Genomic DNA, 14,171 nt, shown 5'->3' on the forward strand with positions numbered 1-14,171 from the left:
CCTGAATGACTGCTCTCCCTTTCATGCAGGTATGAGGCTCTGGGGACTCCAGGGTTCCTCTACATGAATGTCCTACCACCCCAGGCCACCACCTTCACACTGACTGGGCTGCAGCCTTCTACACGGTACAGGCTCTGGTTGCTGGCCAGCAATGCCCTGGGCGACAGCGGACTAGCTGACAAAGGGTCCCAGATCTCAGTCACCACTCCAGGTGGGAAGGGACATTCTTGGGCAGGTTGCAAAATTCCTCAGAGAACTTATAGGGTGGTATAGTGAAGTCAATACTATTATTCCCTTTTTGCAGATGGAGAAGCTGAGGCCCAGAGAGGTTAAACTGTCAAAGCTCACACAGGTAGAAGGAACTACAGATGAGATTTAAACTCAGGCAGATGAACTCCAAAGACTAGTTTTTGCCACTAGACTCTACTGTTGGAATGTGATTGATCACACAAGGGAAATTATAAGAGAATTTGAATTGAATTAAAATGAAAACATGAAAATTGTGGGGTGCAGCTAAAGCACTGCTTAGCAAGAAATTTATAGCATTAAGTGCTCATATTAGATTTTTTTTTAAAAGTCTTCAAATTGTCTAAGTTTCCATCTTAAGAAACTAGAAAAAGAAAGACAAGTTAAACCCAAATCCTAAGTAGACGGAAGGAAGGAAATAATAAAGAGCAGAAATTGATGAACTAGAAAATCAAAAAACAATAAAGAAAAATCAATGAAACCAAAAGCTGATTTGTTGAAAAGATCAGTAATGTTTATAAAGCTAATCAAGGCAAAAAAGAGAGAAGACACCACTTAACCAATATCAGGAATGAAAAGGGACATTACCACGGATCCTACAGACATTAAAGGAAATTAGGAAGTATTACAAACAACTTTATGTCAATAAATTCAGCAACTTGATAACACGGATAAATTCTTATATGACTGAGAACATTTTGACTCTGGTAGACACTACAGTGTCGTGGCTAACCACACAGAGCATGGTTCAGACAAACCTGGGTTCAAGTCCCAGCTCTGCAACTTCCTAGATGTGAGACCTTAGGCAAGTCACTCAAGACTCAGTATGATCTTTGAGCCTCAGGCTCTAAAGATAAGGTGTATCTCCAGCCTCTGTATCTCAGTTTCTGAAAATAAGGTCTATCTTAGACAGTTGTGAGGATTAAATAAAATATATCTAAAACTCTTAGAACAGGGCCCTGTACAAAGTAAGTGCTATGTAGATGCTAATTTAAAGTAATGCCCCCTGCTCACCTTCTGTTTACTTTGCCCCATGAAAGCTCCCTTTTTCTGTCTTTCCCTTCCTGACAGAGCAGCCTTTTTCCTCATGGAAGTAAGGACTCTTTCCCATCCCTACAATCTTCCCTCCCCTTTCCCCCACCTCCATTCCAGTTTTCCCTTTAAGCACTAAAGCATAAAGTAGTACTATACTTATATCCGTTGCTCTAGAACTTATACCTCTATTAAGGCATTCTGAGAACCCAGCATCTTTTTTGATTAATCCCTAAAATTGACAATTCAGGTTAAAAGAACCTTCCACACCATAAAGCACTCATCAATAATTTATTATTTTTTTATTATTAGCATTATTATTATTAGCATTAGTGTTAGAATGGCTATTAATAGTATTGTCATTATCATCAGCAATTTCCAGTTCTCTTTGAAATATTCCTAAGAAGTCATAAATTAGTTCCCATGAGTCTCAAAATGGGCTGCAAAGCTTAATAGGAGGCTGAGAAATATTTAAGGCTTATCTCAGATTAATGGTGTTAATTTGCATTCTCTATATCCACCTCCCAGGTCTAGACCAACCTTCTGGAGAACCTGACTACCAGCTGCCTACAGAGCAGCCTGCAGGCAAGTCCTCAATCCCCAAACACCCTCTCTTTCCTGGAAAAAACTTTCTGGTCTCTAACCCCACCTCCTCTTCCTTGTGGCCACAGCCCTTTAAGACTTAGCTCTGCCCTGTAGGCCCTCACTCATATCCTTAGCTCTTCCTCTTACCTGGATGTGATAAATTTTCTCTCTTCCTAATTCAGTTTAATTCTGAAAAACAAAGCAAAACGAAAAACTAGCTGATTCCATGCCCTGTGCAGAGCCTGTGTCAGTTGGCTTTTGCTGCGTAACAAACCATCCCAAATATGCGCACTTACAGCAACAAACATTATTTCTTGTGATTCTATTAGTGGCTGAACAGTTCTGGTCTGGGCTATAGTCATGTAGCAGCTCTGCTGGGACTGGTTGGTCTAGGGGGGCCCCTCCTCACACGTCTGACAATCTGGCTCTTGGTTGGGACAATGGAGGTAAGTGGGCCGCATGTGCCTCCTTGGCTTGTTCACATGGAGGTGGTCACTGGAATCCCAAGAGCAGCAGGAGAGGGCAAGTTCCAATTTACAGGCACTTTTCAAGCTTCTGATTCTGTCTCATTGGCTGAAGCAAGTGACATGGCTCAATTCAGAGACAGTGTGGAAGGGAAAATCTCAAGGGTATGCATATAGGGAGACAATTATGATCATTTTGCAAATAATCCCCTTTAGAGTCTGAGAAGGTTGCAAGTGACAGAAATTCAGCTGTTGTTGACAATAAAAAGAATGGCTTGGCTCATGAAATTGAAACCTCTTAGTGTGCCTGGATTCAGGTGCTCAAAATTTTCACCAAGGATCAGTTTCTCACTCTCTCTCTCAACTTTGCCTTCCACTCTGATGACTTCCTTCTCAGGTTCTTCTCTTAAGAAGGCAAAGAAGTCTTCCCACACCTTCAGCTTTTATTTCACTTCTTAGCAGCTAGCAGAAGAGTGTCCTAGATGTTCTTGCAAAAATCCACCTTAGGTCAAATGCCAGTCTCTGAACTGATCGCCGTGGGAAGAGGAATGGGTGCTCTTATTGGCCAGGTCAGGCCATGTGTCCTCCACAGAGTCCTGGGGAGCCATCCAGGCTGAGAGCAGGGAGTAACCACCGTCAAAGGAAAATGAGTCCTGTTAGCAGAAGTTGGGGAAGTGAGTGCTAAGTAGATGTCTACTGAGAGGGACTTAGTTCTGTCCTCAGGGATATAGCAGAGGATTCTGATATTGTCTGGGATGGAAGTTTGTGCAAAGAGGAAGTCATTCGAGATGGAGTTTGAAGGGAGAATAGAAGTTTGCTTGAGATGAAAGGACATTTGAAGACAGACACTTGACTATTTGAAAGCTTAGAAGTGTGGGTTTGTCTCAGTGATTCTGGAAACAGCCAGTGGTTAGTTTTGTGTGGCTGGAGGGTCAATAGTCTGTGAGCAAGAGTGGAGACATGGGAAGAGGCCAGATCACAGAAGGTCTTGAATGCCCAGCTAAAGAGCTGAAGTTTCTGCTTGAGTCCATACAAGGGGCTTGGGCGAAGGTAGGACCCAGTGCTAATGGCCTGATTTGAGAAAGGAGCCACCTTCCCTGGGGTGGCAAAAGGAGTGGACATGGAAACCCCTGCCCATCTGATTTCCTGACCTAGGAGGAGGACTTTGCTTGGTCAGGGACAGGCTTTTTCAGAGAACCCCAGTTGAAGTCTAAAACCAATTGTCCCCACAGGACCCTCAAAGCTGCCCCTGCTGCCGGTGCTGTTTGCTGTTGGGGGTCTTCTGCTGCTTTCTAACGCCTCCTGTGTCGGGGGATTCCTCTGGCAGCGGAGACTGAAGCGTCTTGCTGAGGGTGAGGAGGGACCTTTCCCCTGCCGGGACGGAGGCCCAAGGGTGATGGGAGCCCTGGGTTGGCTGCATATGAAGGTATCCCAGGGCCAAGTGGGCTCGAGGAGCATGTTTCTGACCCCTTTTTTCCTACTTCCCTCAGGCATCTCAGAGAAGACAGAGGCAGGGTAAGTGGGGATATTTTTCTGTAAGGAAGACTCTGGGGAGGAGGATTGAGGGAGACAGCTGTCAGAGGGTCAACACCCAGCTGCCCCCATGCCTCCATCCTGGAAGGTCGGAGGAAGACCGAGTCAGGAATGAATACGAGGAGAGCCAGTGGACTGGAGACCGTGACACCCGAAGCTCCATGGTGAGTGAGGGTGGTCCTGACACACCCCCCCGACAGGGAATTGACAGTGACTAAAATTCCACTGTCAGCTTCATGTTAATCATTGCCCTTTCCAGGAATGATGGAGTCAAAGGATGGAAAAGACTTTATCTGTTTTTTTTGGGGGGGGGGCATTGACAGGTTAGCACAACAGATGTAGAGCCATATTACCACTCCATGAGGGACTTCAGTCCCCAGCTGCCCCCCACGCTGGAGGAGGTGTCTTATCCCCGAGGTGAGTGGTGAGCACAGTGGAAACCCCCTCCCCATAGGTACCCCTGACATCTGGACCTGGTGCCCTGATCACCTCTCCCTTCCAGGTCTCACAAGTCTTGAGGAGGAGAATATGACTTTTCCTGGGCACGTGTATGATGAGGTGGAAAGACTGTACGCCCCGTCTGGGGCCTGGGGACCCCTCTACGATGAAGTACCGATGGTGAGGAGATTTGTATCAGCAGAAATATTTCTTGGCTAGTGTTGGAAACCCACCTCCTATTGCTTGTATTAATTAGGGTAAGCTAGCTGCTGTAGCAAAGAGGCCTTAGCCATAATCCAGTGACCTAAACAAGACAGTCTATTTCTTTCTCACATAGCAGTCAGAGGTGAGTGGCCCTGCTGCATGTGGTTATTCTGGAGCCCAAGTTCTTTCTGTTGTGTTCTTCTACTATCCTCTAGTAAGTTGACCAAGTTTACATGGATGGGACAGTTCCCTGGGGGTTTCAACCGGTGGGAAAGGGAAAAAGAGAGCATGGTAGAGGCACAACCCTGACTTATGGTACAGGCCCAGAAACGGTGCATTCTGCTCTTATACCACTGGTGAGAATATGGACATGGTCACACCGAACTGCAAAGGAGTCTGAGAAATGCAGCCTATTTGGCAGCTATATCTCCTACTACAATTCTGTTACTGTGGAAGAAGGAAGGTATGTAGTTGGTTGGATAATTAGCCATCTCCACTATACTGGTTAATCAGAGAGATACAGAGAAATAATTTTTTGGCCCACTCAATGGAAAAGTCAAGGGATAGAAATGTCTTCAGGCCCACCCAGAATTTCCTCTCTAAAGATGTCCCTAGCAAATTCAGGTTTGTATCCTATTAGATTAGAAACCTTCAAATAAAGGGAATGCCTCTTTTTCAATAGCTCCAAAGCCCCAACGCGGACACTTATTGGTTTAGTTTGGCTCATACTCATTGCTGAACCACTGAAGTGGGGAGTAGAATATGCTAATTGGACACGTCTGAATCAGTGCCCACCCATGGCATCAGGGAGTAGGGGCCAGGCCCACTCAATCCACTGGGCTGAGAGTGGAAGAGGGATGGAGAGCACAGAGGGAAGTGAAGATTGTGGCTGGGCAGGCAAAAGCAGCAGACAGGGACCTTGGCCACCAACTAAGCCCCACCTACTGCCTCACAGTAAGGGAGGTGGGGCAGAACCCCTACTTTCTGTGTGGCCTTGACTAATGCTCTGGCTACAGTGGGCCAAAGATTTCCCTCTGTAACTTTGTCCAGATGGGGAACTGTTCTCCCCACGAAGGTGGAAATAAAGTGCATAATGCTGTCCATGGTGCTGAACCACACGTGCCCTCTAAAGCACAGACGCAGTCTGCACACTTTCTGAAAAGGGCCAGATTGTAAATATTTTGGGCTTTGCAGGATATAGTGTCTTTCTAGAAACTACTCATTCTGCCATAAAAACAGCCATAGGCAATAGATAAACAAACAATTGTGGCTAAGTTCCAATAAAACTTTATTTTTGGGCACTGAAATTTGAAATTAATATAATCTTCACATGTCACAAGTATCATTCTTTTTTTGATATTTTCCCAGCAATTAAAAAATGTAAAACTATTCTTAGGCAATAAAAAAATGCAGTGGGCCATATTTGGCCTGTGGGCAAGTCTGCTCTAAAGTTTGCTGATCAAAAACAACCATTTTCTCCCAAATCTAGGGAAAGCACATCCCCAGTAGCAACCACCCTACATGGTCTTTTATCTCTTTTATTTTGATGATGGAATGTTTTGGACATTCATAAGACTGACAGAATCAAGATTCACATTCCACAATTCCCATAGCTGATATCGTGGGCTAACTAAAAGTTTCACATGTCTGACATTTAAATTACTTTTTTGAGAGTAAATCACAAGATATCTTGGACTTGCTTAAAAATAATCCAGTTGGGAGGGTGGGGGATAAGAAGCTAGAGATATAGATAAATAAAGATTGACCAAAAGTTGATATTGTTGAAACTAAGTGATGGGCTCGCGGGGGTACGTAATAATCACTCTCCTCTTTGTTTATGTTGGAATTTCCACCATAATTAGAAGCTAAAACATTTTTTTCTGTGAAGTAGAGCAGGAGGGTGTATCCCCCAGAGCTTCAGTGATGACCCACAGAGCATCTCTCTATGGTTCTAACTCCACCTTTGCTTGTCAGGGCTCCTGTGACCTCTACTGGCCTGAAGACAGGTATGAGGATGCAAGAGGAATCTATGATCAGGTGGCAGGAGATTTGGACCCTATGGAACCTGATGTTCTACCCTTTGAGATGAGGGGACAGCTGGTGTGAGACAGCCTTTTCCTACACCTGCAAGACATAATATCCCAGTTGTCCTTTTTATTCCAGCCTAGGCTGAGCTTGTTAAGTGATCTCCATTGGACACAAAGGGACTGGACTTTTTCAGAAGGGGAAGTGGAAGGGTGTATGTAAGTGACAGAAGATGGTTCAACCTGGTGTCAAAGTATAAACAAGCCTCCTCCTGGGATTGGATTTAGAGTTCTCCATAGGGACACAGTGAATTGTAAAAGACATCTCAATAATGAAAAGCTAGTCTGAGGGTTTTTATGCTTTTTAAAGTAAACATTTCAGAAGTGGGAAAAGACATGTTAAAAACTCAGTTCATTTTGCGTTCAACTACATCTGAAATAGCTTGGTTTATGCTTTTCCATAGTTATCTACAACACGATGTATAAACTATGACACACATGTAAACATAAATAGACTCTATAGAAAATAAACAGCCTTTATTGAAACAAGCTGGACACAAAATAATACATGCTGTGTGATTTCGCTTATAGAAATTCTAGAACAGGCAAAGCTAATCTACAGTGACAGAGCCAGATTAGTGGTTGCCTGGGGCCATGGGAAGGAACTGACTAAAAAAGAGTATGAGGAAATTTTTGAGGGGGTGATAGAAATGTTCTATATGATGATTGTGGTGGTAGTTATATGAATGTATAGATTTGTCAAAACTCACTGAACTCTACACTTAAGATTGGTGCATTTTATGGTACATAAATTATACCTCAACAAAAGTGACTTTAAAAACAGGCACCGGGCCTCCCTGGTGGCGCAGTGGTTGAGAATCTGCCTGCCAATGCAGGGGACACAGGTTCGAGCCCTGGTCTGGGAAGATCCCACATGCCGCGGAGCAACTGGGCCCGTGAGCCACAACTACTGAGCCTGCGCGTCTGGAGCCTGTGCTCCGCAACAAGAGAGGCCGCGATAGTGAGAGGCCCGCGCACCGCGATGAAGAGTGGCCCCCGCTTGCCACAACTAGAGAAAGCCCTCGCACAGAAACGAAGACCCAACACAGCCAAAAATAAATAAATTAATTAAAAACAAAACAAAACAAAACAGGCACCATAGGGGCTTCCCTGGTGGTGCAGTGGTTAAGAATCTGCCTGCCAATGCAGGAGACATAGGTTCAAGCCCTGGTCTGGGAAGATCCCACATGCCGCGGAGCAACTAAGCCCGTGCGCCACAACTACTAAGCCTGCACTCTAGAGCCCGCGAGCCACAACTACTGAAGCCCACGCACCTAGAGCCTGTGCTCCACAACGAGAGAATCCACCGCAATGAGAAACCCACGCACCGCAATGAAGAGTAGCCCCGTTTGCCGCAACTAGAGAAAGCGCGCGCGCAGCAACAAAGACCCAACACAGCCAAAAATAATAAATAAATAATAAAATAAATACATTTTTTTTAAAAAGGCACTATAATAAAGCAGCCCAGCAAGAGAATTCTTACTGTTTTTAATTTTTAAATTTTATTTTTTTTATTTTTTTATACAGCAGGTTCTTATTAGTCTCTTATTTTTTTTGTATTGAAAATCAGGAAAAGATAACTGAGAAGCTATTTCCATGGAGAACAGAGTATAGTTAGGAATAATCTTTCTTTAGGCCCCCAGTTCTATTTTATTAATCATATTGTCAAAACTGTTTAGTTCAAATGCTTTTCCAGGGACTTCCCTGGTGGTCCAGTGGCTAAGACTCTGTGCTCCCAATGCAGGGGGCCTGGGTTTGATCCCTGGTCAGGGAACTAGATCCCACAGGCCACAACTAAGAGTTTGCATGCCGCAACGAAGATCCCGCGTGCCGCAACTAAGACCTGGCACAGCCAAACAAATAAATAAATATTTTAAAAAACCCCACAAATGCTTGTCCACATATTATTTTTTATCAGCATAGGCTAAAATAAGTTTTTATACCACAGCACTTGAATACACAAATACATTGGAGTCCAATTGATTTCCCTTTAATTAAAAAAAGATTCCATTCCTAAGAATAGAATTTTTCTAATTGTGTATTTTTCCTGTTCAAAGAAGAAGACTACAGGGTATTCCCTGGCGGCCCAGTGGTTAGGACTCAGCGCTTTCACTGCTGAGGGCGCAGGTTCAATCCCTGGTCAGAGAACTAAGATCCCACAAGCCAAGCCGCGTGGCCCACACCCACCCACCCACCCCAAAAAAAGAGAGAGAAGAAGAAGAGGAGGAGGAGGAGGAGGAGGAGGGCGGGGGAGGAGGAGGAGGAGGAAGAGGAGGAGGAGGAAGAGGAAGAAGAAGAAGAAGAAAGGAGGAGGAGGAAGAAGAAGAAGGAGGGGGAGAAGGAGAAGGAGACGGAGGAGGAGAAACCTACAACGTTCTGTTTCCACTTTGGCTAAGGAGAAAATGTGAATTTATTGAAACAAAGCTACGAGGGGTCTCTCTGTATCTCTTGGCTTTGCTGTTCTCTGTGTTGACTTCGTTCTCAGGTAGACCCTTCATTTGGGAGACAAAGGTGACCACTTGCTGTTCTAGGCTGGCATTCCACAAGCTCAGGAGCCAGAGTACATCTTTTGCCAATAGTTCTGGAAGGTCTTGGGGCTGTCTTTCGTCAGCCCAACTTGGGTCTTACGTCCATTCCTGAACCAATCATTATGGCCAGGGAACAAAATATGTGGATAATCCAGGTCCTGGGTTGCTCAGAACCACATAAACCACTTGGGTAAGGCTCACCAAAGGAACCCCCAGGCTGTGGTTGGGTCTCTTCACGCACTTTTTACTTCCTCTTTGCTACTGTTTGAATCAATGTAACAGATATCTATTGCTTCTGTCTGCCCAGAATCGAGTCCCTCTTAATTTATATACATATCATTGAATAAGACAAGTTCCTAATTATGCTAAGCCCCTGGATCCAGCTATACCCAAAGTCAGAGCCACTCCTGGACTATACATTCCCCTTTTCCCTTAGGTAAATCTGAATGGTGTCTTCAGTTAGTTAGTTGCAACCATAAATTACCCTCGCCCTTAAGCCAGTTTGAACGGGGTCCTTAGTAAACTGATACAGAAATGAATAATTTACAAGGGGAAGAAACTCACTCAAATTAGTAGAGCTAAAAGGCATTTACTTTATTACTTACTAAGGGAAAAATAGTAATTTCACAACGGAGGAAACCTGACAGATGCCACTTTACCAAATGATCAAAGTTAACATTACCAGGCATGTAAGAAATTGACATCATGGGCCTGCTGATATTAAATATTGAGGATACAGCAGTATGTCAATGATATTCCTGACTAAAGTGCATAACCTGAATCTAATCATGAGGGAGACATATTGAAATTGAAGGATATTCTACAAAATAGCTGTCCTGTAATCTTCATATATGTCAGGGTCATACAACACAAAAGAAGACTGAATTGTTCCAGCTTAAAGGAGACTAAAGAGACATGGCAACTGAGGGCAACATATATTTTCTATAAAGGGTATTATGGGGACAATTGACAAAACTGAGTAAGAATTGTAGATTAGATAACAATATTGTGTCAATGTTAATTCTATTACACTATGGTTGGGTAAGAGAATGCCTAGTTCTTAGGAAATGTGCACTTAATCGTTTAGGGTAAAAGGTTATTGTGTCTTCAATTTGCTCTCAAACAACTGAGAAAAATAATGTGTGTTTATACAGAGAGATAGAAAAGGATAAAACGAAGGTAAAATGTTGACATTTGGGGAATGAGGGTGAACTGTATTGAAATGCTTTGTATCCTTCTTAGAACTTTTCTGTAGGCCTGATATCACATCAAAATAAAAGTTGATTTTAAAAAGTGCACTGTAAAGGTGCATGACAATATCATAGAAGAAAAGAATCAGAAGTACAACTGGGTCTCATGGGTTGTGCAAATCTATCCAGTTCTTTTAATCTTTCATTGGTCACATCATCTTTTCTTTTTAAAATAAATTTATTTATTTATTTATGTTTATTTTTGGCTGTGTTGGGTCTTCGTTTCTGTGCGCAGGCTTTCTCCAGTTGCGGCGAGCGGGGGCAACTCTTCATCGCAGTGCGCGGGCCTCTCACCGTCGCGGCCTCTCTTGTTGCGGAGCACAGGCTCCAGACGCGCAGGCTCAGTAGTTGTGGCTCACGGGCTTAGTCGCTCCGCGGCATGTAGGATCTTCCCAGACCAGAGCTCGAACCCGTGTCCCCTGCATTGGCAGGCAGATTCTTAACCACTGCGCCACCAGGGAAGCCCGGTCACATCATCTTTTGTCTACATCCCTCAGCAGATTTCCTCCATTCTCTCCTTGTAGATACCTCGCTTCCTTCTTTGTCCATAATTATTGCTTGTCCAGGAATTGACTGCCCCAGTTCTAGAGCACCACACCATTGCCTGACTCTGAAATGTAGTGCCTTTATTCCAAATTTCAGACAGATCAAATCGGATTGGCTCAAGTTGGGTTAAGAAAAGGAGATCATAGGGGAAATGAAGACTATCTAGAGCAACAACATGGATGAATCTCACAAACACAGTGTTGAATTAAAACAGACCCAGGGACTTCCCTGGTGGCGCAGTGGTTAAGAATCTGCCTGCTAATGCAGGGGACACAGGTTCGATCCCTGGTCCGGGAAGATCCCACATGCCGCGGAGCAGCTAAGCCCGTGCGCCACAACTACTGAGCCTGCGTGCCTAGAGCCCGAGCTCTGCAACAAGAGAAGCCACCGCAACGAGAAGCCCACGCACCGCAATGAAGAGCAGACCCCTCTTGCCACAACTAAAGCCCGCGCGCAGCAACAAAGACCCAACGCAGCCAAGAATAAATAAAATATAAAATTAAATTAAAAAGGAGGGAGTGATATGCTAATCAGTCTCCTGAGATGATTGTCTCCATAGAGAACCCAAAAGAACAAGTAGGAAGGCTAATGAGAGAGTTGATAAAGGGTAGAGGAAAAAAAAAAGAAAGAAAGAAAAGAAAACAGACCCAAAAGAGAACATACTGTATGATTTCATCTCTTTAAAGTTAAAAACAGTCAAAACTGATTTGTGGCAAGAGTGGTTACCTTTGGGGGAGAGGGAGACAGTGATTGGAAAGGGACACAAGGAGGGTTTTTACGAGACTGATAATGTTGCTCCTTGACCTGGGTGCTAGTTACACAGGTGTTGTCATTTTCTGAAAATTTATCACACTGAATACTTGTGATATGGGCACATTTCTTTATGTGTTATATATCATTAAATTTTTTACATTATATCTCATAGATGGCATTATGGTTGGAATTATAATTTTGATATGGTTAACAACGCTTGGTACGGTTCTGAACAAATAAATTATAATTGTCACTCTATTTACTGTATAGTTTCATTTCAGAAAAAAAGTTTGTAAATTTTAAACCATACCAAAATTTTTCATGCATGCGTATTTATATTAATTTCAGATAATTATAAACTTATCTTTTTACCCATATGAATGCCTTTAACGATGTTTTCAAGTTGTTCAGGACGCGGACGCAGTATCCAGCAGCATACCTTGACGCTGGCCTCTTAAATGTCTGTAGCGCCCTCCGTCAACGCGGCAACCGAAAACGTTTGCGTAAATTCCCAAAATTCCCACCAGGGGGCGGTACCTCCCCGTTTGAGAAGAACCAATCTACCAGAAGATTGGTTGTGTATTGGGAGCTCAGGGGACGGGTCTGTGCTGGAGATAATAACTTGGTGGTGGTGGTGGGAGTGTCTTCTGCATGTTAAGTGGTCACTGAGCCCCAATATTAAAGGCTAAGTAGCTGTGCAGGGCATCAAGACATAGGGGACCGCAGGAGCACAGTGTGCGGAGGGATTTTCTTAAAATTGTCGCTGGAGAATAACTGTCAAGGCAGGGAGAGGTAGGAATTGAGGCTGGTGAGATGGGCAAAGATATATCACGAAGGTCATCTTATGGTGTTTGTACTTTATCCTATGGGTGATACGAAGCCACTGAATAGTTGAAATGACAACAACGGACAGACAGCATTTATGAGCTGTTTCCACATGCCAATCCCTTTTCTAAGTTCTTTTTATGTATTCTCTTCCGGAACCATCAGAATTACCCATGAGCTCAGTTGTTCTGTCATCCAGAGTTCATTCACCCTTTTCCTGGTGACATGCAGTCTTCTCTTGGGAAGCATCGGCGCCTAGTCTCCTGCTTCAGATATGCTTTGTGCTTTGTATGTAGCCCACTCTACCTGGGGCTCCACGAATAGGGATAGCCCTCGGAACTGACCAACCAGAGTGTCTTATTTTCTAAGCCCAGTGATTGGCTTACGGGTCATCAGGTGACCCAGTCAGAACCAATGAGAGGACTCTGACCCCAGCAGCTGTTCTCTGAGCTAATATTAAAGCCCCTTTCACTCTCAGCAGGAAGTGGGTGGTCACCCACAGAAGGACCGTCTGGGAACTTCGTTTAAGAACTTTCCCTAGCTACTGTTGAGCAGCCTGTTGTGTTCTGCCTGCTCTGCCAGGAGCTCAAGGTTCCCCACCTAGCCTCTGCCCCCCACCGCACTGTCATTTTTCAACTTCACTTTCTACCAATCCTAGTTCTGTGTTTCAGGTAGTTAAGAAGAAATGCTTTTCTCCTCTATAGTTGTTTCTACCTCCTTGCCTTTAAATCGTCTGTGATCTCAACCTGGTATGCCCACCCATTTTATTCAATAAGAATTTGTGGGGCATCTAGTCCATACTATACTCTGGAGGATGCAGAGATAAATAGTAGATCTGGTTGTCTTCAGTGTTGTGCAATTTCGTTTTGATGTATTTAGGCATGAATTTATTTTTATTTATCTTGTTTAGGATATACTTGCTTCTTGGAACTGTGGATTCACGTTTTTCATCAGTTCTGGAAAATTCTCAGCCATCATTTCTTCAAAGATTGCTGTTCCTCCATTCTATTTTCTGCTTTTTGGTCTTTTATCAGATATTTGATGTTATCTTAATCTCTCCTTCACATATCCATCTCTTTGTCTCTTTGTGCTATGTAATTTCCTCTGATAAATCTTTCAGTTCAAAAGTTCTGTCTTCAGCTATGTCTAATCCACTGGTTTAATTTTTATTGTGGGAATTGCATTTATTATATTTTTAATCTCTAAAAGTTTCATCTTTATTTTTCAAATCCACTTTTTTCATTCCTGATACTCTCTTGTTGCTTGCTTACATTTGTGATTGTATATTTTATTTCTTTAAACGTTTTACAAAGGGCTAGTTTGTAGTCTGATTTTGACAATTCCAATATCTGAAATTCTTGCAGGTCTGAATCTTTTGTTTGTTGTTGTGTTATATTGTATTTTTCCAAAGATGGCCAAAACAAGATTTGCTCTTTACAATATGACTTGACACAGGGCAAGTTTACGACTATGGCAGAAGTGACATTGTGATTTCCAAAGCTAAGTCATAAAAGACGGTACAACTCCTCCCTGATTCCTTTAGGATGCTCACTCTAAGAACTCCACCACCATGCTGCAAAGAAACCCAAGCATCCTATGGAGAGGAACTGAGGCCCCCAGCCCGCAGACCTGATGGAATCTCCAGCCAACAGCCAGCACCAAGTTGTCAGGCATGTGAGTACA

General features: G+C 43.5%; 1 protein-coding gene across 5 annotated transcripts in view; it reads left to right on the forward strand.

The window, feature by feature from the left end:
- NPHS1 (NPHS1 adhesion molecule, nephrin) overlaps positions 1–8,709 on the forward strand; it is a 19,311-nt gene extending 10,602 nt beyond the window's left edge. For 4 of the 5 annotated variants that reach the window (XM_082438304.1, XM_082438303.1, XM_082438305.1 and 1 more), the window contains 8 exons: positions 30–211; positions 1,807–1,863; positions 3,560–3,679; positions 3,818–3,842; positions 3,949–4,024; positions 4,184–4,277; positions 4,363–4,478; positions 6,477–8,708. In XM_082438304.1, coding sequence (XP_082294430.1) covers positions 30–211; positions 1,807–1,863; positions 3,560–3,679; positions 3,818–3,842; positions 3,949–4,024; positions 4,184–4,277; positions 4,363–4,478; positions 6,477–6,608 — 802 coding nt within the window. In that variant the 3' untranslated portion in view covers positions 6,609–8,708. Of the gene's footprint in view, positions 1–29; positions 212–1,806; positions 1,864–3,559; positions 3,680–3,817; positions 3,843–3,948; positions 4,025–4,183; positions 4,278–4,362; positions 4,479–6,476 lie in introns of all 5 variants that reach the window. The other variant, XM_082438302.1, reaches the window with a different exon arrangement.
- Positions 8,710–14,171: the final 5,462 nt, after the last annotated feature.

The sequence above is a fragment of the Balaenoptera physalus genome (genome assembly GCF_965194825.1).
Source record: "Balaenoptera physalus genome assembly, chromosome: 19".
NCBI lineage: Eukaryota > Metazoa > Chordata > Mammalia > Artiodactyla > Balaenopteridae > Balaenoptera > Balaenoptera physalus.